A 24,704-nucleotide genomic window follows, 5' to 3' on the forward strand; every position below is an offset into this window, starting at 1 on the left:
TAATTAGTGCAATTTTGTAGCAAGTATTTCAGATTGTGCAAATCTTCCCATCTGCACGCAGTGTGTGTTTTAACAGCGGTATTTCAATAATAGACTGCCAATTTATCATGATCAGTTAAAGCGCTTGCCTAGTTAATCTATCCATTTCCCTTCTTTGTACATAAATTAAACGGGGTAGATTGACATTCATTTAGCGATCAATGTTAAAAAGATAGCTATTATTCCAGCAACAGTGCCCCAGCTTTAAGGAACCAAGGACACAAACTAGACACTTTGGTAATGAGGCGCTTGTTATTGGTATTAGCTATTTATAAAGGGCAGATCTTGTCTGAAGTAAGAGTGCTCCACGGGAGAGCGGAGGGAGAACAAGGCAGGGGTGCTATATTTGGGGATAGGAGAAGCACCGATAGCAGGTTGGCCACAGAGAATGGGGTTGACTATGAAGGAAAATATGGTAAATGGAGTGCCTTTTCAGCTTCTTTCTAAAGAGGAAGAGAGCAATCAGCAGCACTTGTACTTAAAAAAAAAAACTAAATTGCAATTAGTGCGCAAATCACTAGCAAATGTAAATGGTAAAGAACTACTGAATAAGGTTTAATCATCCGTGAACAACAGGGAGAGAGAAATGGTCTTTATTCTGAATAATTCAAGACAACAACTTAGACTGGATCTGAAGTAGATGAAAAAAGCTCTCTCTGCGACCCCCACTGTCAATGTCAGTAGTGGTTTATTGCATTGTAGTAGCGTTTATAAAACGCTTTCCATGTAGTATCCACATTCAGCATGTCCCCATAGGAGCAACACAATGTAGGTCTTGAATGCTTTACTGTAGGTAAATTGTCACATTTTATCGCTTGCTTGTATTGTATATGCGATCTGCCATTTGAATGATGCAGGTTGGTGCACCCAATCATATGCACAGCAACAATCCATTCAGAGTGCAGTTCCATATGAGACATACCGTTAGGACCTTTTTAGGTCTCGCCCTGGAATTAGCATCCAAAGGATGCTTCCAGGGACGGAGACGTATAGTCAGCTGTCTCGAGGGAAGGACGGACGAGAAGGTGCACGAGCGCAGTCCAGGCTGGATTGCTGTGCGCGAACGCGCACGTTCCGTCCTGCGCCGCCCTCCCAGCCTACCGCGCATGCATGCATGCACACAGACACACACAGACACACACACACACACGTCGCAGACAGACACTCGCTCACACACACACACCCCCTCCCCCACAGTCACACACACGCACTCCAAGACACATACATACACGCACGCACGCAAGCACACACACACACACACACACACACACACACACACACACACACACACACACACACACACACACATACACAGGCCGCCCCCGCGCGCGCGCGTACATGCTCCCCCCCCCCCCCTCCCCCCGCCCGCCGCTCAGCAACGCACTCACCGGCTTCCTCTCCTCAGCTGCAAGGCCCGGCAGCAGGACTCTTCTTCCCTCCTTCGGCACCGGGGCGCAGGGTAGGCTCCTGCCTGCTCCGGTGCTCCCTGCTCCCAACACGGCTCCAATCGCGGCTCTTCCGTGGGAGGCGGGGTAGGCTCCCACCCTCCTACTTCCTGTTTCCGGGTGTCGCGCCGGCCTGCCTGACTTCCTGGTCGCAGGCCGGCAGAGTAACGAGGATGTTTTGCGGTATGTATTTATTTAGTTAATTATGCATTTTTATATAGCGCAGACTTTACCCGAAGGCGGTATTTATTTATTTATGTATTTATGCATTTTTATATAGCGCGGACTTTACCCGAAGGCGGTATTTATTTATTCATGTATTTATGCATTTTTATATAGCGCGGACTTTACCCGAAGGCGGTATTTATTTCTTCATGTATTTATGCATTTTTTAGCTTGTACTCCAACATCCACTCTCGCACCAGACAATTTATACTACCCTGTCTTGTAGTTGGGCTTGGGAATTCATATTCCGGACAAATCGAACTCTCTGGGAGACCCAAGCTGGGGCCTTCAGAGGCAAAGTAATTAAGTCGAGAGGTCCCACCTTTTTACTAGATGATAGATAGACACGTTTTAGCCAATTTGCAGCTTCCTTGAAAGTTCAAGACCCTTTTATTTGCTGAAAAGAGATTAATTAAATATTGCCGCGCTTTCTGAACATTCCCATGAGATGGCAGTCCAACGATCCCTTTCCAGGCAGTAGCTTCAGGTGTCACGGAAGCAGACAAGGAAGTGAGCCCCTTAATTGGCATTCCTCGCGGTTTTGACGCAAACCTTAGTTGCCTCAGTGGAATTACTGGAGTGCGCATGTGTTTACACCAATAGCCCGCGCAGACCTACCAAGGACCTTTACAGTAAAGCCAGCATATTGGTACGTCCCTGGTAGCACCGTGGGCCCGTCTAGCCCCAATTAACCTCTTCTTTATTGGTTTCCAATAGGTTTACTCGATGTGATTAGCACCTTCAGGGGCAGAGCTACACAATCTTAGTGTCTCTAACAGGAAGGCAGCCAGGTTCACAACACATATTGCATTGCAAATGCTATAGGTGTCACATTTGTGAAAGTTAAAACTATTGGCATTGTAAATGACAAAGCTATTACTTTAGCTATTACTATAGCTAAATAAAAAAAATGTAATTCGCAATACCAATGGCTCAAACTTTCCTAATGCGAGACCTATTGCATTGCAAATGCTTGTTGATTATTGGAACAATTACTATTTAGAATATGCCAACTTGAGTTGATTATTTGTTTAACTCTTGCATTTAGTGTAGAGTGTTTAGTGATGCAGACTATCTGGTTGTTTTCTTTAGTAGATTTTTCTCTCAGAAGGCAATCCCTATCATAAAATCGGGCTCGTTTAAAAGAATTCCTCACCAGCCGGTGGGGGTAGCCTCTTTCTATAAATTTCGATCTCATCAAGGTTACTGGAACATGTTCATGCTCTTGATTGCCTTTGGCATTACTTAGGAGGTAGCACTGATGAGGTATTCCTAGGCGGAGGCTCACACTTACTCCGTGAAACCTGTGTAACCTAAAAAGCCAACAAGTCATTAAAAGGGAACATGGCAAACACAGCTATATTGTGCTCAGTTAGGAGTGAACCCACTGCTTTGAGTATTCCACCACATAATTTACGGAAGCTTTGCTGCTAATATCTGAATCTGTAACTGGGAATTTGAGCTTCTCGGGGGGACTGTGAAACGCTGTCATTACAATTTGTTGCATACACCTTTTAAAGTGCTTTTTTGCACAAACCAAATGTAGTGGTTTTTTACACTGATTTTTACCTTGGGCAGCTAACTTCTGCCACTATTGAGCGGCATCTTACTTGGGGGCTGCATAACCGCGCTTAGGTCTCTTGTAGGACTCGTTTGGTCCCGGGCGGCCATCTTGAATTTGCCGCGCGCTGACGGAGGTCAGCGTTCCAGTCTTGCACGATCACCGGCCCTGCTGCTAGTTAAGAGCCATGGTCTTGAAGCGCAGCGGTCACGCCAATGTCGCGACGAAGCCGTGACAAAGGCAAGACTGTCTGCGACCGTCTGAGACCAACCGGGACCAGGATTTATGCCCAAAAATCCTCCCCCCCCCTAAACCAACCCTACAGTACTCGTCAGATTACTTGCTGAGCTTGCAGGGTAGGAAGGGTGCTGATTGTAATCTACTATGCCCGCTAGAGGTCAACTCTCTGTGTAGTGGCTGCAGTTTTGGTTTTCATAACCTTAGCTTAAACAACAAGTACTGCACGCAAAACAAAACCTACAATTTTTGGAGCATTAATTGCCACTCCCTTCCAAAACACAGGGAGGACGTTTTTAATCTGTTACATAGCGAAGGACCTGATGCGATCTTCATAACGGAAACGTGATTGAATGATAGTTCAGGACCAGATGTGGCATGTACCCTCCCCGATAATTACACTATAATAAGGAGAGACAGAACTCCCAGGAAGGGGTGGTGGGATTGCGATCATTTATAAAAAGAGCTATTCATGCAAATTTGAGGATTTTCCTCTACAGGAGTGTGAAGCTGCCCTGTTTAAACTTATGCTCTCACCCCAACTCACTCTATCGGGGGCCTTGATTTATCGTCCCCCAGGACCAGCTGGTTCCTGGGTGCCCCAGTTGTCAGACCTGCTGGCTCCTTGGCTATTTAAACTAGCCAATTTTACAGTTTTAGGAGATTTAAATCTCCATTTGGAAAACATTGATTGTCCAGAAAGCGGGGCGCTCATCGCTGACCTTTCTGCACTGAATCTACCCCTTTGCAATGATGGCCCCACTCATAGAGCTGGTCACTTGCTGGACTCTATTTTTTCTAACCTGCCTGGCATTAACTGTCCACCAGCATTGCCACTGAGTTGGTCAGACCATTTTGCGGTTAAGTTCCAATATAGTAGCTTACTTAACCTGCCCCCTCTGCTTCCAGAATAATCAGGTCGGTCTAGAAATTGGGGAAAATTGGACATAGCCAAATTCAATCAGATACTGTTAAATAATGCCTCTGCTCAGGATTCCATTTCTCTAGCTTCTTTGAATAGTATTTATAATTGGATTGCTTCTGCGGCCAATGCGTGCCTGCCGTCCACAGCAAAAGAATTTAATAACCATCGCCCCCCTGCCCGGTGGTTTACGAAGCAGCTAAAAGCTGAAAAAAGCAAGTGGAAAGCGGTGGAAAGAAGTTGGAGAAGGAACTATGATCCCGAGGCCAAACAGATCTACAAAGCCACACTGAAAAAATACCTTGCTTTATGTAAAAAGGCACGAGCTGACTATGTTTCCTTGTTATTTTGGGGGCAAAAAATTGCTTGCGGACTCTGTTTTCCATGGTCAAAAAGCTGACAGGTTCAGGGACCAAGCCTAGTCCGCCTGTTCTTGATGAACCACAATGTGATTCCCTTGCCAAGTTTTTTTATAAACAAAGTTGAACAAATCCACCAGACATTAGGGGGAATTAATGTGTCAATCCCGGCCCTGCCGAACACTGCCCGGATACATACAGTGGCAGAAGTCTCTCGGCTAAAATTGGAGCAGTGGATTATCTTGGACACTGTCTCCTTGTTAAAAATTTTAACTAGCATTAAATCGGGTTCTCCGTGTGATCCGCTTCCAGCCACAGTGCTTCTTCAGATGGAACAACCCGCTCTTAGAGTAGTGATGGAGCTATTAAACGCTTCTCTTAGAGAAGCACAGATGCCAACAGTCTAGAAACATGCAATGGTTTTACCGCTGTTAAAAAAGCCAAATGCAGATCCGGCCATGCCATCTAATTTTAGACCCATCTCCGTGCTCCCGACTATTTCAAAGGTCTTGGAGAAACACGTTAATGGCCAGTTTTCTACGTTCGTGGAATCCTCACAATTTCTGCACAACTCGCAATCAGGATTTAGAGCAGGGTTCTCTACAGAGACCACATTGCTAGGCGTTACTGAGATGCTACGTCAGCGCTTGGACGCCGTAGATACAGTCGCCCTTATTTTATTAGATCTAAGTGCCGCCTTTGATACGTTTCCCATACCATATTACTTAAATCTTTACAGGCACTGGGCATCTCTGGGTCTGCGCTTGGCTGGGTGTCCTCCTTTTTATCGGAGCGAACTTTCCAGGTGTTCTCCATCAGGGCCTCTTCAAAGCCCTACTCATCCCTGTATGGTGTGTTATTTTTCAACATTTATGTGCAACCATTAGCAATGATTGCGGAAGCGGCAGGGCTCGTATTGTTTTCCTACGCCGATGATACACAAATTATCTTTTCTTTATCGGCGGATGGGAAACAGGACCCTTCGACTCTGCAATTAGGCTTGCGCAAGATTGCAGCATGGATGCAACTCAATTTGCTCAAGCTTAACGGGGAAAAGACGGAAGTGCTTATTTTTGGGAAAGAGTCTGAACTTTGGGGCCCTCAACATTGGCTAGCTGAAATGGGACCTTTACCTACGCCTTACTCGCAGGCCCGCAATCTAGGCTTTATTATTGACAATAAATTGTCAATGAAACAACAGGCAGTACAGACTGCAGCCAACTGTTTCACCATCTTAAAATGGCTACACTCGTACCGCCCCCGGCGCCTACTTCGCTCGTCTTCAGGAGAGCTTTTTGAAATCCCTAGGTGCAAATTGTCGAGAATGGGAGGCCGCTCCTTTTCTCTACTTGGGCCAACCTTATGGAATTCCTTACCTGAAGTGATGAGAAGGGAGAAGCTGTTCACCATCTTCCGGAAGCAATTAAAAACCTGTTTTTTTAATCAACATTACTAATTCAGATATCTCCTAGCTTCTGTTGTGGTGGGAAACCCCTGTTGGGTAGCTGTGCACATTACAAAATAAAGTAACATAACATAACATAACATAATTTACTAATTACTCTGGTCCAGCAGTCTAACCAGCGCTCTGTATCACACTCTCACACTCCTTGTATGGATTCTTCTGAGATACACAACGGATATGGGATGGACATGTGATGGACTGGTGTTAGATGTGTAACCTAAAATAACCTGAAGTGTCCCAAGTCCATGAGCAACCCCACCAGCCTAGCGATGTCCTAGTAGGAGCAACCTATAGCTACAAAACATCAAAGGTGTAACGCAGACGCAGTAGATACTTCACTGTGTGTCTGGTACGGCCCCTCATACTCCTGATTGACGATGTGCCATAGTCACTCATTTTATGTAATCGACTGAGCTGGCGTAATCCCCTGTCTCTCTCAGAAGACAACCCCCTCTATCCCCCCGCTTATCACTATCACAGATCTAGTTAACAAGCCACCTGTTTCTCCACCCAGTCAACAATGATCTGGCACGATCACTGCCTTAATATCGCACCATCTTACTGTCGCAGAAGACATCGGAGACACTGCAAACATGGCAGACCAGAAAGATCACAAAACCTTCAAAGATAAAGAAAGGAAAAGTGGACTAAAAGAGCCATGCATGAAGCCTTGAACCCTGAATTGCCTATTAAAGACAAACATGCACTCTGGAGATGATCCTTAAAAAACTAAGCAATGTCACTGACATTGCTGAAAGCACAAAAAACAGCACTGACATGCTGCAGATGGAAGTAGCTGCAATCAGAAGGGATCCCAAAGAACTTAACTTGAGAGTATTGAGCGCCAAAAACCGAATAAGCATGACGGAAGGCCGGCTCACACCTCAATCCAAACACCTACTCAAGAATGACAACGCTCTCTCTACTTTCAAACTTGAAATTACCTACCTGGAAGACCTCAACAGGATGCCGTCCTATAAACCTAAAAACATGACTATCCAATTAGCACTAATCTTTCAACCCTTGTGCTACCAGCATACAGAACCTGTCCTATCGCATATGAAAAAACATAGTCAATCTCCTGGCAGAGGCAGAGGATCAATAGCTCCCAAGATTATTCCAGAGACATGGTTATCAAAAGGAAAGGCTTTCTAGCTCTTAAGAAACCACAGATTGATAGATCTAGCACTCTTTTATAGGCCCATCAAAATTCAAGATCAACTATCACAGCAGGCCTCATGTCATTCGGAGCCCAATGATTCATGAGTTTTCTTAGATAACTCTGTGAAAACCTAAATAAAAGACTTTCAGAGTGGTTATGGTTGAAACTAACATACAACCCACATCTTCCGAGAAACTTGAACCCTCACATATGCTTTTGACTCTACGGATACCCTAGAGCGTCATGTAATGTCTCATAATATGTCCTATATTGCTCCTAATTGCTCCATATATTGCTCCATAATACTTCATTATGCTTCGTAATGTTCCACAGTGTTTCACACTGCTACAGAACACTATAAGACCTCAAACGCTCCATAACCCTCACAACCTTATCCATAACCATATAGCCCCTCAGGAGACATGTACACACTAACTTCTGATAACCCTGCATAAGGGCCATATATAAGGCCTTCTCTTAAGGTGCCTATACAATGTCTCCTTTCAAGATACCTTTGTAATGTCTCTCTTTAAGATCAAGGCGCCTACTGTCAAAGTCCCTTACCTGAGGGTGCATCCCTTGTAAGGTACCAATGTGTTTCCCAATTGCTGTCTTCTTGAAGTGGCTCCTTTTATGGTACCAATATACACTGTTAGTGCACTTACATTTTATGCTTACATGTTGTGCCCCCAGCACTGGCATATTACAATGCAGGTCACACAACATCTTACTAAGGCATTCTACACCGTACATTGCAGCTCAGTACCTCCTGCATGTCGCTCCATGATGTCTTACAATATGTCAGATCATTCTATGACCACTCATATTATAACTGAATGCCATTGTCATACAGCCCATTTTACTGTCTCATTATAATGTTACATAGGGCCACTGTACCTGCTCACAATTATGAGAATTATATGTCTAAACAATTATATTGCATTGAGTTGTATTACATTGGAAAATGCCGTATGTATGCACTTTGTGCCCATTAGGCCCCTGTTGTTTTTGTTGTTTACATCCTACCACCAAGCCACTGTTACGGTGGGCTCGTGCCCCCTTGCTGTTCTAATAGCTGCTTTTGCAAGTGATACCCACTGCCCCACACTCTACACCTCATCTTTTTGAGACACCCTCACCCTACCCTAAACACCATTTATGTCTTCCTTCTACACCCCTACCCTGAGCCATGTGATCGATACAAAACCTCAACAGCCACACCGAAATTAATGGCCACCCATAATACCATGTCCACTATAAAACCTCAATACACCAGTGCCTTTAGCTACAGAACACCAAGGTCCCACAAATCACTACATGCCCTGTGGCCTGCCCACAAGCTCACATATGTCTGGAGATGGCACAATCCCACTGGCTGTGATTTTTCATTCCCCCCTCGCATAAGACCTTTTCCACAATCGATTATCTTCTAGTAGGCTGCACTTTTTTCCAACATGTCCACTCAGACTCCATAGAACCCAGCACTATCTCAGACCAAACAGCCACTTCAATAACCCTCCAACTTCTTCTTTCCTCCTATACCTACGTCAAGGCAAAGGCCTGTCATATGAACCTAGAGATCCTGTAAGACTCCAACATGGTCAAGGAGCTCAATAATGTGCTATCCCAAATCATTCAGATAAATAAAGACTTCACATCCTCCCCCATAATTCTTTGGGACTCCTTGAAATGCTACTGTAGAAATCTGATTGTGAGCCAGATGTCCCAGAAAAACTAGCTAATTACGTCCTCTCTAGATCAATTCACATCAGAGATAAAAGCCAAAGAACAGAACTGTAGGGAAACTAACAATCGTGTTACTCTGACCATCCTAAAACGCCTCAAATATGAATCCAACGCCATAATCCGCAAACATGCACACTCATGCGTTGATTCCCAAAAGGGAAAAATGGTATTCTACTTGCATAATGCGGGAAAGTCCCGGATGGCCTATCTAAAATTCATTTTTTGTTTTGTAAACAAACTTTATTCATTTACATCTTGTGCACTAGAATTGTCATTAGGAGGAAACAGTATTCAGACAATGGTGACTTATTTAGCATTGTTTACATGTAGGATTATATAGTCTTAAGACCCACTTCCCTTTTGGTGTCACCGCCTCCAACAGTGCTCCTGTGGCCATCCACCTGAACAACATTTCTAGGATATGTCGGACATGTCGCTCTACCCTGCAACTCTCTAAGTTGCGAATTATTCACTCTTACAGGACATTCGGGATCACAGCACCAGGAAGCAGACATCCGCTTAAGGGGGAAGCCCCTATGCTGTACTTGCTGCCCACCATCCGAGTCACCCACTCAAGAAAGGCAATGTTTCAGTCCGTATGCACAAGTCTCCCACCAAGGGAGTCAGTCAGTGTCATCTGTCGGGCTTTTGAGCAAGTTCACCATCGCCATCCCCGCCCTAGCCGTGTCCAACAATTTTTCGTTATTGGTTCTCGGGGCCATTTGTAATCTAAAAATCCCCTCGCAGTCAGCCCACTTTATGAATTCTCGCAGCCATCGTGAAGCATTAGGTACCGTGACCGCTTTCCAATGGCTGGTAATTTCTCTCTTAGCTAGGACTAACCCCGAATCTATGAATTTACTGGTAACTTTATTACGGACAGTGTGGGGGAACCAGTGTATCAGACAAAATCCCGAGGTCTGCTGGATATCTCTATCCGTTATTTCACCTAGTTTAGTCGTTACTTCCCCCCAAAACCCATCCAGCAGTGGGCTCTCCCAGAACATTTGTAAAAATTTAGCGTTTTTTTGTTTACAACGTGCGCAAGTTGTTTAGGATCCCAAAAATGTGTTAATTTTGTGTGGGGTGAGATACGCTCTGTGGAACACATAAAACTGTATTAGTTGAAATCTCGCGATTCTAGAACATTTCCACGCCCATTCCATCACCGCCTCCCACGGCTTCTCCTCGTTAGGGATCCCAAGGTCCGCTTCCCATTTAATGCGCAGACCCTCCAAAGGGGACCTGACCTCCTGCGTAATTCGCATATACAGGCAGGTAACCACTTAGATCGTCCCTGTCACAGAGACCACATATTGGCAGGGGAGAGGGGTCGGCGGTTCCGCCATCCCCTTCTTCCAGTGCTTACGGATGGCTGCCGTCAGTGCCGCATTCAAGAGAAAGTCATGCCGGGGTAGTTCATACCTTTCTAAAAGGTCCTGGAAGGGTATGAGGGCGCCGTCCTCATAGAGGTCCCCAATAGTGGAGATCCCCACTTCTCCCCAGTCTCGCAACCTCTGCCAATCTCCCCCATGCGGCAATGCCTCGCAGACCCTCAGCAGGATCTCAGGGGCATACGGAGGGCCTACCTTGACTCTTCTGTTGGCTCGATTCCAGCATTGTCGCACCACCCACAGAGCCCTTGGTACCTCTCTTTTCCTTAAACTGAGCCTAAGAAGTGCCCTAGAAACCTGGTGGAGGCCCGGGTCCATGCCCCCTGGTCCTCTCCCGTGCGCAGCCTCCCTGCCACCCACTTTGTGAACCATTGAAATTGGGCTGCGTGGTAATAGGCCTCAAAATCAAGGACTGCGAACCCCCCCTCCCGCTAGGACTCCGCATGATGATGAGCGCCACTCTGCGCCTCCCAGAACCCCATAAAAATCCCTTAGTCATGGAGCTCAGTTGCGTAAAGTTTTTTCGCGGTATTCCTTGGAGATAGTGAGCCAAAATAGTAAAGTAATCGAGGCAGGGATACCATCTTTAGCAGCGCCACTCTCCCAGCTACTGAAAGTGGAAGGGTCCCCCAGAATTCAAAGTTGCTCCTGGTGGTTCGTAATGCTCTTCCTATATTACCTTCCAACAGGTCAGAGGGTTCATGATAGATCCGGACTCCTAGGTAAGTCAGACAGCTGCTTTCCCACCTCATGTCTAGCACATCTGGTGGTTCGCCTTTACCACCCTGGACAGGGAAAAGGCACGTCTTATTCCAGTTGACTCTGAGACCTGCCACCCACCCCAATCTGGCCAGCAGTTCACGGGCTCCCTGTAACTCAACATCCGTGTTGGCGAGGAACATTAGAAGATCGTCAGCGTATAGAGCAATATAGTGGGACTAACCCACCCCACCAAGGCCCCTGTAGTATCGCCCCGATCTTGCATGAACAGCCAGCGATTCTATTGCCAGCGCGAACAGAAGGGGAGACAGCGGGCATCCCTGCCTCGTCCCCCTGCCGGAGGCCTCCGAAATCACTCCCCTGTGCGAACATTGGCAGTCGAGAGGTTGTACAAAATTTCCGTCTAAGCCACAAATCCCTCATCCAGCCCGAAAGCTCGTAGGACTCTAAACAAATATGGCCACTCAAGACTATCGAATGCCTTTTCAATGTCAATCGATAAGATGCACGCCTTATCTCCTTCCCTCGCTGACTTGTGCAACAGTTGGCACAGTCGGCGTACATTCATAGCTGTATCCCGGGAAGGAATAAACCCGGCCTGGTCCACATGCACAAGTGTTGTCACATGGGTCATCAAACGGCTGGCTAAAATGCTGCTCAGTATCTTGTAGTCTAAATTAAGCATAGCGAGGGGGCGATAGGCGGCCCGATCCCACGCCGGTTTATCCAGCTTGAGGAGCGGTATGATTATCGCTTCTCTGGTTGAGCGAAGTAAACAGCCATCCAGTTTTGATCTGTTGTATAGGGCTAACAGGTGGGGAGCCAACAGATGCACATATGTGGCGTAAAACTCTATTGGTAGCCCATCTGTGCCAAGGGTTTTGTTCCTGGCCATGCGCTTTATGGCTCCCCTGATCTCCCCTAGCTCCACAGCCCAACCTAAGACCTCTGCATCTTCTGCCTCAACTTGCGGAAGTTCTATATCCAGGAATCCCTCCTCCTCTAAAACCCTAGGATCTAATTGACTTTGATACAAGGTAGTATAATATTCCAGAAAGTGTGTATTGATATCTTGCTGTCCGTAATACGGAGTTCCATCTCCGCCTCGCAGCTCTAGAGTTGGTGTCCCCCTGCGCGCCGGGTTGTCCAGCCAAGCTAGCAGTGCCCCAGGTTTGTCCCTCTCAGCGTGTGCCCTCGTCGCTTACGCCCTATAATCAAAACATCTTAAGTGTTCCACTTGGGCCGCCACTTCTTCTCTGTCCGTCATAAGATCCACCTGTCCATCCTCTCGTTCCGGTCGATCCCTTTCCACGTCTCTGAGCTGTTGTTCTGCCCTCTGTACATCATTCAGCAAGGTTCTACGTACCCCCACCATTTCCCCAATACAGCGACCTCGTATCACTACTTTGAAAGCATCCCACTCATTTTGTAAGCTAGTGGTCATTTTAGTGTTGTTCTGAAAGTACTCCTCTATAGCTGTGCCTATTGTGGTTCTAAAGACCTGGTCGTCCAGTGTCTCCGGGCAGTGACGCCAACTGGGGATAGTGGACCTAACTCGTACCCAGTTCATGGACATTAACAGGGGATTGTGACCAGATATCGTCCTAGCTAAGTACTCACTCAGTGAGATCCCTACATGCACATCTGGGGAACAAAGGATAGAGTCCAGCTGAACATGCAGCTCATGTAGAGCCGAGAAATAAGAGTAGTCCAGTTCCCCCGGATGATGGGCCCTCCAAGTGTCCGTCAGTCCCCAGTGCCATTGCCAGTCTCGTCGGGCTTCTGCTATTCTATGTGTGTGAGCGTCAGGGAGTGGTGGATGAGAGCGGTCCAGGGCCACTTCAGTAATGCAATTAAAATCTCCCCCCGAAAGCACAGATCCAGTGAGAACCGATGTCAATTTCTGTGATAGCTGTGCAAAGAATGTAGGTTGATCGACATTAGAAGTGTATATACTGCCTATTGTAATGTCCCGGCCATCAAGGCGCCCCACCACCACTGCGAATCTGCCGGACACATTGAAAAGGAACCCTCGCTCGTACCCACACTAAAGTCCCTCTTGCAAAGGCCGAATATGTAGTGTGAAACACCTGCCCATTCCAACGGTGTTGTAATGCGACCCCTTCTTCCTTTGTCAGGTGGGTTTCTTGTAGTAATGCAATTTGCACGCCTCTCCTTGTTAGGAAATCATGTATTTTGTGCCGCCGGCCCATAGTGTGCATCCCCCTAACATTCCAGGTCATAATTTTGATGCCTACAGAGGTACCCATAATTACGACTCTAGATTCTGACAACAGAGATCTCTCGTAGCGACATGTCCGACCCCCTACCCACTTGCCCCGAACTATTAACTTTACCCATTTCCCACACCCCAGGACAGGCACACAAGAACAGGTCCCCATCCAAACTAAGTCAGTCATACAAAAAACCATAAAAAGGAGGAGGTGTGTGTCTCGCTTCCATTGGCCCCAGAACTCCCCCCGACCCCCCGCTATAGCTAGTTCTCCCAGTGGGTCCCCATTTTAAAAAAAACAACATTTTTCTAGTCCTTATTGACCAGGTGTACAACAGTTAAAAGCTTGATCACTTCTCAGGGACGCCTCTAGTGATCCTTTAAAGACCTGGAGTCGTACACGCTACACCTTGCCATCTGTACTCAACCATTGGTGCCTAATTCGACCAACTTGCCATCGGCTACCACAAGAGCATTTAGCAATATGGTGTAGAGGCCTAATCATTGGACTCAATTGATTAGAGACTGTGCCCATTCCTCATATGGAAGCCAGAATGCATTTCGCTTACATTTACATGTGCTATCGAGCATATAAGTATATTTAACTGAAGCCAACCATTCTATCTATCTAGGAGGATTTGGCTTTACCCAATTTTTACAGATTTCCCCACGAGCTACTGGAATTAAGTAAAAAATCTATTTTTTTGGTATTTTTTGACAAAGATACATGATTATTTGTAAGACCAAAAAAGACCAGCTGTTCGCTTACCTGGGGAGCTTCATCATTTATAGAGCATATTGTACTACTCACATCCTGCCAGAAGCCTTGGATCACTGGACAAAGCATAAACATTTCACCTTGTTGCATTTAGGACATCTGGATGCTGTTCCACTCCCCAGTTTAAACAATTTATAAGGGGTCCAATAAACCCTATGGAGACAAAAGAGGTGGTTCTGCCTTAAATTTGCGGGACAAACTGTGGAATATAGTATTTCACAAGATACTTGCCATAAATCTTGAATCTGTTCTCCTGGCAAACACTTCTCCCACAGCTCCACCGGCAGGTTGAAGTCTCCCTCCGCCAACTCCATTAGCATCCAATAGCCAGTCGCCACCTCTTTTTTAAAAGTTCCCCTGGTTACTAGACTTTCTTCGAGTATATTAGTTTGTCCTGCTCCTCGGCCATCCATAAGACTCCAGCTCAACATTTGCAGATACTTAAATCTCGAAAGTTGGCCATTAAACAATATTTGGCTCTCTTCCCAGGGAATTAAAGCACCTTTAGTTATCAATTGACTCCACCAAGTAATTCCTGCGATCTTTAGAGGGCGTACCAAACAGTCCTTTGTCCATTCAGGAGAACCAAGAGAGTCTAAAATTGGTGCCATCTCTCTGTAATAATTTATTTTCAACTCTCTTCTGATTTTGTACCACGTCTCTGCTAGACTCTGTAAGGTCTTTAAGCAATTTCTTTTTTTTAAATCGTGGGTCTCCATATTTATGAATAAAGCCGATTTCTCCCCCTCTTACATTCTTTAGCATAGCTGCATACATCTTCCCTAGTTCTGAATCATCTGGCCCATAAAACAACCCTTTCCCTCCTTTTTAATAAAGAAAACCCAGGCATAATAAGATAAATCCGGCAGCCTTAGGCCTCCCTTCTCATACTGTCGTCTTAGTTTTTTTCCACGAGATGCACACCCCTTTAGAGGCCCAGATAAAGCTAGATATCTTAGATTGAGGTTTTTTAAGCCACTCCTCTCTGAAAGCCAGCGGAATATTTTGAAATAAAAAAGTGATTTTAGGGAGGATAGTCATTTTAATATTATTAACTCTCCCATAAATAGATAGAGGCAGATGAGACCAACCCAACAATAATTTCCCTATTGCCTTGTTCATCTTTTGATAGTTGGATTCAGGAATTTTCTCTTTTTTCTCAGTAATTTTGATGCCCAAATACCGCATTTCCTTTTTAACACAGCTTTCTTGTGTAGTGATATTCCAGGCCATTATGACAGTTTTCCCTTGATTGATTTCATATCCTGAAATCTTTCCAAAACCTGCCGCATGCTCATAAACCTTTGGAAGTGCTGAACTGAGATTTGAGGTGTAAACCACCAGATCATCTGCATATAAACCCACTTTTTTTTGCCAGCACCTGACCTGAAAAGGTAATATCTCCCTATGCTCCCTTATCTTCTCTGCCAAGGGTTCAATGTAAAGATTAAAAAGTAGTGGGGACAGTGGGCACCCCTGTCTCGTACCTCTAAAGATGTAACATTTTTCAGATAACCTCCCGTTTATTCGTATTTTTGCCGTAGGGTTTTTGTATATCTGTTTTATTGCCCTGCAAAAGTTTCCTCCTAAATTTGACAATGCCAGTATTTCATGCAAGTAAGACCAGCTAACACGGTCGAACGATTTAGTTGCGTCGACTGTAATGACCGCTAATGGTTCCTTTTCCATGGTGGCTAGATCAATGGCACCTATGAGGCTATAAGTTAGATCCCTAATGCTCCTTCCACGAACAAACCCTTTTTGATCTTCATGAAGGAGTGCTCCCAACCTATCTGCTAATATCTTCGAATAGATCTTGTAATCCAAGTTTAGCAGAGAGATAGGTCTGTATGAGTCACAACAATCTGGTTTTTTATCGGGTTTAAGGATCAGAGTCACAATGGCGTCATTCCATGAGGAAGAAATCTCTTCCCCTTATTCAAAAATAGCTGTGCATAACTTGCTTATTACTGGCATCAAATATTTGCTCAGTTTCTTAAAAACTTCAGTGGGTAGCCCATCAGGACCCGGTACCTTGCTGGATTTCCCTGATTTAATAGCATTTTCTATTTCTTTCTCTGTTATTGAGTTATTAATGACAGCCTTATCAGGTTCGTAAACTCTCTGGGGTAGTTCTTGATCTAACCAACCTAAAACCCCCTCCTCTGTTGTACATAGAACTTCTTTGTATACTTCCTCATAGTATTCTAACAGCGTATCTTCTACACTAACTCCCACTACAGCTGGACATCCAGCAATACCATAATTGAGTTCTTTATATAAAACTCTTAGCCTGATCACTCTTTATTTTCCAGGCAAGTAGCTTGCCACAACCCTCTCCAGTGGGCCAGCTTGCTCACTTGCCATCTGTCCTGCAACCGTCTTTCTACTACCGCAGATAAGTCCGTCTTAAGACTTTGGATCCCTAGTTGTCCTTCTTCGTAATCTACCTCATTAGATTGTATTTTAAGTTCCAAATTCTGGATTTTACTTTCTATGCTTAAAATGTCCGCCTTTCTCTCTCTAATTTTATACAGCTGAATTGATGTAATCATGCCCCTCAAGAATGCCTTATATGTATCCCAGACAATCCCTATTGAGGCACTACCCAGGTTGTTATAAAAAAATTCTTGGGATTCTAAGCCCAGTTTGTGTATCACCTCGTCATCAGACAATATTGAACGATCCATGGTCCATCTCCGTTGTACCGCTATGGTTGACGGGGACAGAACCAATATTATTGCAGAATGATCCGACAAGTGTGCACCTACATGGTATACATTACGAACCTGATCCTTTATATTTTGATCCACCAAGAACAAATCTATTCTGGATTGGTGCCCATATTTCTTGTTGTCAAAAGTGAAACTCTTCAAGGATCCCTTCTTCTCTCTCCAAATATCGCACCACCCTAGGGTTTTTATAGTATTTTTTATTAGTGCTCTTGACTTATTATGCATTTTGTTCCTGCTTTTGGTAGAACGATCAAGGTTGTCATCAAGAACCACATTAAAATCACCTGCCACTACGACGGGGTAAAGGAAATCCAGCAATTCAGTGAGTAGATCACTAAAAGGCGTGGGGTCATCAAAATTAGGCCCATAATAACTCACTACCGTGTATACTTGGTTATAGTATTTAACTTTTGCAATAACCCATCTTCCAGCCTAATCCACCCTGCTTTCAATTACCTCCAACTGCGTGTTATTATTAAACAGAATTGCAACCCCCGTATAGTAAGTTGCTGTTCTGTACAAACAATGCTCTACACCCATCTCCTACTTTTAAACAGGTCTCTCATCTCTTCCCCCGTTAGATGTGTTTCCTGCAATAGGATAACTTGGGCTGAAGAATCTTTTAAATATTGCAAAATCCTTTCGCGCCTGTGACTCCCCCTTAATCCATTTAAGTTCCGTGATAGAAATTCTATCAATGGTATCTGTTTTGCTGTCATGTCCATACTTTTTCTTTTTTTCATTTCATGGCTGTATTTCTACCTGAGTAATGATGTATACTGAGGACTTCATTTTTTTTTTTGCTTTTTCCCCCATGCTCCCACACCCGTGCTCGTAAAAATACTTGTGCCCTCCCCCACCCCTCGGGAAACCCTCCTCTTCCTTCCTAATGGCCTAGGCCAGAGGAGATCCTGATTATGGGAAAATTGATAAACTATTCACACCGATTGGACAAATAATGATCAACCGCTAAGGACCTTTTTAGCCCCACATTGACAATACTACGTGTTCTTGCTAGATTAACAGGATTACTTTGCTCGTACTTCAGCTTCTGATATTGATCTCAAAAACTCTTCTGCCTCCTCGGTTCGACGAAAGATCTGCATCTTATTATTGTACATAACTCGTAGGCTAGCCTGAATTTCAACTGAGCCGTGGCTCTCAAGCTTTTAAACGAGTCAATCAGATTTCCTAGTTCCCATTACTTGGTAGCCGTTAATTGTGAAATATCAGACCTGATCTCAAAACTGATGCCATCAACTATCAGATATCTTTGCTTTAAAGCTTTAAGAAGAATTTCCTCCTTGAAATTATAAGTATGAAAATTAACCAGTATTTTCCTTGGTTTAGTTTTATTGATATTCCTTCTATATGTATATCTGCGGACCCTCTGTATATCGATACTTCATTTTTCTTCTGTCCATTTGACCTGTGACCCTTCCTTGATCAGATGTACCACAAATGTCATTATGTCCTCTCCTTCAGTTCCTTCCGGGACCTTAAACAATCGAAGATGACATCTTCTTTGGTTATTTTCCATTAATTCTATTTTGTCCTTCAGCTGAAGTTCACTAGCCCTAAGGTCACTAATCTCCTTAGTGTTAACCGCCACCTGGGAAGCCATATCCTTCACCCCAATCTCCAATTGGGAGGTTCTTTCTGCTACATCGTCTAGTTTTTTCCCCCAGATTTTCGCAAACAGACATTATTTCTTTCTGGTGTGACTCTGATGTACCAAACCTGTTTCTGACCTCAGTTGTCAGTAAATGAATCAGCTCCGCCAATGATTTCTCCTGAGGTTGTGGTGGAGACTGTACTAATGGTACACCATCAATTTGAACACTATTAGTCCCACTTAAGTCTCCCCCCTCTTTCGATACTTCATTGGAGGATCCAGACAAAACCTCGGGAGTCTTTATCAGTGGCTGGGCTTGTAGAGAGGGTTGCGCAGTTTGATCCTCCATTCTTCCAGAGGTAGAAAACTGAGTTTCCAAAGAGCTCATGGATCCTGTCAAAACCTGGAATCTATTACTGCAAACTATGTCTACCTCTCTTTGCAGTCTGGTCTCGGGGAGACCTACAATAGGGTTCTTTAGAAGCAGTGTCTTAGGGGCTACCTTGAAAAAAGTTCTCAGAGAGGGAGTGATCTTAAGGCTAAGAGCTTGAGCCTCGCGGCTCACCTTAGATTTCCTCTTTTTCTTTGGGGTTACCCACGCTCCTGACTCTGTATCCCCTTGCTTAGATGGAAAAGACTGTTTTATTCCACTATTTGGGTTAAGAGAGCCCTGCCCTCCCTTCCTGCAATTTTTGCTTAGCCCGCCCCTCAACTGATATCGAGTTTGCTCCCCTATCGTTTTTGCTACTCCCACCGCTTGATGCGCTAAACCGGGATCTACGGGGGTCAAAGGGACCTCCACCCCTCCCTCCCCCCACCAACTCCTCCAAGACTAGGGCCCAGTTTTTAATCCTTCACCTCCTACAGCTGTTTCCTCGTTGGGCAGACCCTGCCCCTCTTCACCATGTACTCTAGCACACTTGCCAGAGCTGCCCTTCTTTAAGTTGCTTTTAACCTTATTGACCCCTTTTGTGGTTTCCTTGGGCGGCTTCACTTTATGGGAGCCTCCGTTACCTGTGCGCTGCATTAACGCCCTCCGGCCCCTGCCGAGCTCCCGAGGAGCTCGTGCCCTGCAGGGGTCCAGGATCAAGGAGACATGTCGCCCGTCTATGCGCAAGGGAGAAAGAGCTCCAATTTCCACCCTGCTCTCCGGCGTGTCCACCTCTGCTTCCAGGCCGGCAATCTACCCACGGGGGGAGGGGGACCAACACAAACAAACTGCCGCTGGCAGAAAAGAAAACCGCTCAACCAAATACAGCGAGCCCACCGCGCCGTCAGCCCTGGCAGCTAAACTGGGCTGCAGCAGAGAGAACAATCAGCAGACCAAGCAGCCAGACAGAGCGCCTTCCACCGCCAGGAGAGAGATAGAGATAAACGATCTCACCGTACAATCGCCCCCCAGAGAGGTCGGATCTTCCATCAGGTGAGCACGAGCGTGTTCTTCCAGAGACGCTGCAGCTCACAGCACCGACATCTACAACAGCTGAGCGGAGCAGAGGGTGAAGGGGCGGCAAGCCTGCAAATCCAGGCTGCAAAGCACCTATTTTTACCAGAATGAAAGAATAGTCATCGCGTTCCTTAATGGGGCTAGATCCCTTGACCTATCCGGTGTGAATTTTTCCTGAATTCCGCATAATCGTTCCCGTACACAGAGAGCCTCCGTGACCGCGAGCTAAGCGGCCGCCATGTTTCCCCCGCAGCTCTCCTCAAGCACCTAGGTCCCCATGATACATACATGTCCCCCCCACATTGTATCAGTTGGGTCTCTAGGACCAGGAGTCACAGTGGGCATCCTACCATCCTTTCCCCATACAATCTGCAGTCCGATCATCCAAACACCCCATCCGCTGTCTGTGGAGTAACTTCCGGAAGTTCAGTATTGGAGAGCCCTTGGACACTGCTCGATCTTGAGCTCTTCGTTCTGTCTGGCTCGTGGTCTGTGTCGTTACTAGTCGGACTGACTTCGCCATGAATAATGGCTGCCACTGCTAGGACTGCTCTGCCTCGTTCCTGACGGCGACCAGTGGGGAGAGATGAGCCTCTGCAGCGGCGATGTGGAGGGCAACCGCCTTCGGGGTGAGTTCGGTTGCGGCGAGCCTGTTTCAGTGCTGCATCAGGTTTCCAACCAGTCCCAGGCATCCTGCGGGGTTAGAAAGAAGTGTATTTCCGCCTCTGCAGTTACCCTGAGGCGAGCCGGGAACAGCATTGGGTAGGGAAGACGGATCTGGCACATCTTCCGCTTAACAGCCAGAAAGGAGATTTTTTGTCGCTGCACTTCCCTAGTATAGTCCGGGAATATCATCACCTTGCTGGTTCCGATCTGTAGATTCTGTTTCTCACAGGCTCTTTGTAATATGAAGTCTCTATCTCGATAGTGCAGCAGTCTCACCACCCCAGGTTTAGATGGGCGAGCATGTTCCAGTGCATAGAAGTGGGAGAGACCCTCCGGAGCCTCATCCATTTTCAGCCAGGTTTCCTGGTACTGGATCTCATCAGCTCCTTCCTCCCGTTCCGGCACGCCTATGATGCGGAGGTTATTTCTTCTTGACCGCCCCTCGCTGTCCTCAGCCCTCATCTCTAGCACCTTGACCCTGTTTACCACTTCATGCTATCCCTTTTGGACCCAGCCATATGCAAATCAGTCTTGACCCTGCGCCCAATGGGAACAGTCCAGCCCGAACTGCCAGGCCAGGTCCTCCCTGGACTGGAAACAAGCATCCTAAGACCAGTTTCGGGCTTTCAGCTTGACTCCAGTGGCATGGAGCGCACAGGACTCACGCCTGGGCATACCAGTCCTACTCAGGGTGACAAAAGCAGAAAGAACAATTGATGGACAGAATGCAGAACAATGTCATACATTCACCCCAGTACAGAGAACTGGGCCTAAAGCCATCGTTTTTTGCTCACCATGCTATTAGCGGGATGGGTATGCCCAGACGTGGGTCCCTTGCTCACTGTGACACTTGATTTAAGCTTGCCTGGCTGATGATGGGTAATACCCTGAAACCGGTCCCATGATGCTTGTTTCCTTTCCAGGGAGGAAGTGGCTTGGCAGTTCGGTCTGGACCGTTCCCATGAGGTGCAGGTTCAAGACTGATTTACACATGGCTGGGTCTAAACTGGGGTGGCATGGTGAGCAAAAGAACAATGGATTTAACCCAGATCTCTTGACTGGGGGTGAATGTATGATTCATTCAGCATTCTGGCCATCATTTTTTTGTGTGACTGCGGCATGGCCCACGGAGAGTGTGCCATGTCATGTTTTTACTCATGGTTTGCACCAATGCACTCAGTCTGCAATCTGTATGTTATTTGTGTGTGGTTAACTTAGAGAGGCATAATACATGCTGCAGTGCTTAGGGACACCTTTTACCCATGCTCTAGGTACCAGGAGTGCCATTTACTAGGGACTTATAGGGGTGGTAAAGTCTTTGCCAATTGGGTTAAAATTAGACTTTAACCTGTTTTGAGGGAAAAGGACTGGCACTAAGGTCTGATTAGATGGCCTCAGTGCACTGTCAGAGTTGAACACCTACATCTAGAAGCCAAAAATACGGCAAAAAGTGGGGTAACAAAGGCAATAAAATTCTAGTTTGCTACAGGTTCTATGTCACTAAGATGTCATATCTGGAAGGAAATATAACACCTATGTTTTCTTTTCACAGTTCTCCTAAAGATTCCCGTCTGTACCTGGTATACACCCAGGACTCATATGCTCTGCATCACTCATTTGATGGGATGCAGCTGTTCGATGAAAACTCTCAAGACCCTGTCACCGTGAGTACACAGCCTCTCCTGCTCTCTCATTCACTGCCTGAGAAACAAACATATGTCTACACTACCATCTGATTCAGGATCATACCAAGATAACATTAAGAAATAATATAAAATGCATGCAACAGGAGATTGTAACAGAGGTACAGTATTGCAAATGGCATTTAAGGTTAAGATACAGAGAGTGCATGGACAATGCAGACACAAGGTTTGAGGGTAGGAATAAGTTAAACATATCTGTTCTTAAAGCTCTTTTATCAAGTGTGGGTATTCGTATTTTGAATTCCTTTCCTCTACTTTGCCATCTTTCTCGCTCTCTGCAAAACATAACAAAAGGTACATAATGGATTTGATTAAACATGCACTTTGGCGTCATTTATTTGTTGGCACCTGTTAGAGAGGAGGAAACCCACACCATATCATAAAAGAAGTGTAAAAGTAAACATTTCTGAGCATGGACTGGGTATAGGCAAACCACTGTTCTGCTGAATGCATCAAAGGTTAGGTGGAAAGGTAGGAAGGGATTATACGTGGTAGTAAGAGAAACTGGATGCCAGCAGGACTGATAGATAGCAGGATTGTCTTGCAACAAGCCTAAATAAAACAGGCTTATTGAAAGTAAGCCGTATCTAAAGCATAGAGGGGAAGAATGAGAGGTTTTGGAAGCATGGATGATGGCTGGGAGGACAGAAGTTAAACAGAAATTAAAACAGGTAGGGTAATATATGATGACACATCTCAGAGACACGTGGTTAAGAAAATGTCACTCTGATGTCTAGCAGGCATGGTGGCCGACTGTGCAGAAGGTCAGCAGGGCTTAATAGAGGTAGGAATCTGAACCCAACAAAGACCCATAAAGCCAAACAAATAATTCTTTTCCCCGTCCACTGGAATCCCATATCTAGTTATACTTCATCAGGATAAGGTTACACCTGTCCTCCTGTGTGTGTACACTTTTGCTTGTAATGATGATGTGGGCATCTTCTCTGTACATGCCTAGTTCACAATCTATTGAAACCAGACAGGACGTGGTTAGGTTTCAAGGCAATGCTGGATAAAGTCCTAAAAGCCTAGAGGCATGCAAAAAAGAGTTATGCAATACGTATAGCATGGTAACATTGTCATATATGCCTTAGATGCCTTGCTGAATAGGATCATCTTCGATCACGCCACCAATTCAGCATCAGGAGTTTGTCATTCATTAAAAACAAGTGAAGTACAGAAAGTTCACTGTTGTCACTATTTTATTTAACTTGTAACCTGTGTTCCAAATCTGTGAACTACCGGAAGCAAACAAGATTCCTTAATTTCCTTGGCACATTTGGTAGCTAGGCGAATGCAAGAGAAGTAGGTGGGTTGGTGTAGATACAAGCTACTACAGTGTGGCACAATTTTGAAGAAAGTGCAGGTCCAGCCTCCAGTCATTTGTGAAAGGGTACTCTTACATACTTAAATAAGGCAACACTGCTGGATATAGATGTTTAATACTTTTTGACCACGAATCAAATAACAATAAGTATTAATGCCACAACAGTTTAAAAGGTTCAAAGAACATCCTTGTGCAAAGGAGGGATACAGAGACCATGTATATTATAAGCATGTGCCCTAAATTACAATGTGCCATATAAAGTGTATTAGCAACAATCCAAATGCATTAACACATAGTGTGATACAGTGCAGAACATGTCATTTGAGTGCTCTTCTAATCGACTGGTCTTACAAAAGTTTAGGTCAATGATGTGGAATTAGAGGGTCTCTAGTTCCATCCCTGTGCGGGCACACTACTTGTTGTCTTGATAACTGAATAAAGACTTCCAATCAGGAAAGTTTTCAAAACGATTATATTATGCTTTAGATCATCTTAATTTGATAGATTTTCCAAATGTTGTGATACATTCAAATTCATTGTAAGACATTATATTTCAGGCTGTCCTTCAAAACATATCCAATGCATTTCGGGCATTGATTGCATGCCCTTCGTCAGGGAAAAGACACTGTGAAAATAACATAGAAGCCTGTTAGTGTAAATACTAACAGAATCATTTGAACAATATACATTGTGTCAATACAAAGTGCATTATGATCAAGTTGTAGTTCATGCTGTTGGAGCATATATAACAATCAGTGACATGATGGTTCTGAACACGCTGAGTGGTCCTATACTTATGCCAGTTAAGTGGGTGTAGGGAAGGGGCTAAAGCAGAGAAACGGTGTGTCACTTACGTGCCTGTCTTACAGCAGTGAGTCGGGTTCTGAAAAAATAAATAAATAAACGGAACGTCATAAGAGCGGCC

The 24,704-nt window shown here is 45.2% G+C and overlaps 2 protein-coding genes across 11 annotated transcripts in view; one reads left to right on the forward strand and one right to left on the reverse strand.

Annotated features, from left to right (window-relative positions):
• Positions 1-24,704, forward strand: part of TBC1D17 (TBC1 domain family member 17) — a 738,599-nt gene that overhangs the window by 285,521 nt on the left and 428,374 nt on the right. Inside the window, exon 6 of the mRNA XM_078655234.1 lies at positions 22,302-22,413. Within this exon, the coding sequence (XP_078511360.1) occupies positions 22,302-22,413 (112 nt within the window). The remainder of the gene's footprint in view (positions 1-22,301; positions 22,414-24,704) is intronic.
• LOC144770585 (uncharacterized) overlaps positions 1-24,704 on the reverse strand; it is a 655,819-nt gene that overhangs the window by 4,007 nt on the left and 627,108 nt on the right. Inside the window, exon 5 of one of the 10 annotated variants that reach the window (XR_013598939.1) lies at positions 22,626-22,727. The exons of the other annotated variants lie outside the window; for them this stretch is intronic. The gene's annotated coding sequence lies outside the window, so the exon portion shown is untranslated. Of the gene's footprint in view, positions 1-22,625; positions 22,728-24,704 lie in introns of those variants that run through there. 10 annotated transcript variants of the gene reach the window in all.

The sequence above is a fragment of the Lissotriton helveticus genome, chromosome 7 (assembly GCF_964261635.1).
Source record: "Lissotriton helveticus chromosome 7, aLisHel1.1, whole genome shotgun sequence".
NCBI lineage: Eukaryota > Metazoa > Chordata > Amphibia > Caudata > Salamandridae > Lissotriton > Lissotriton helveticus.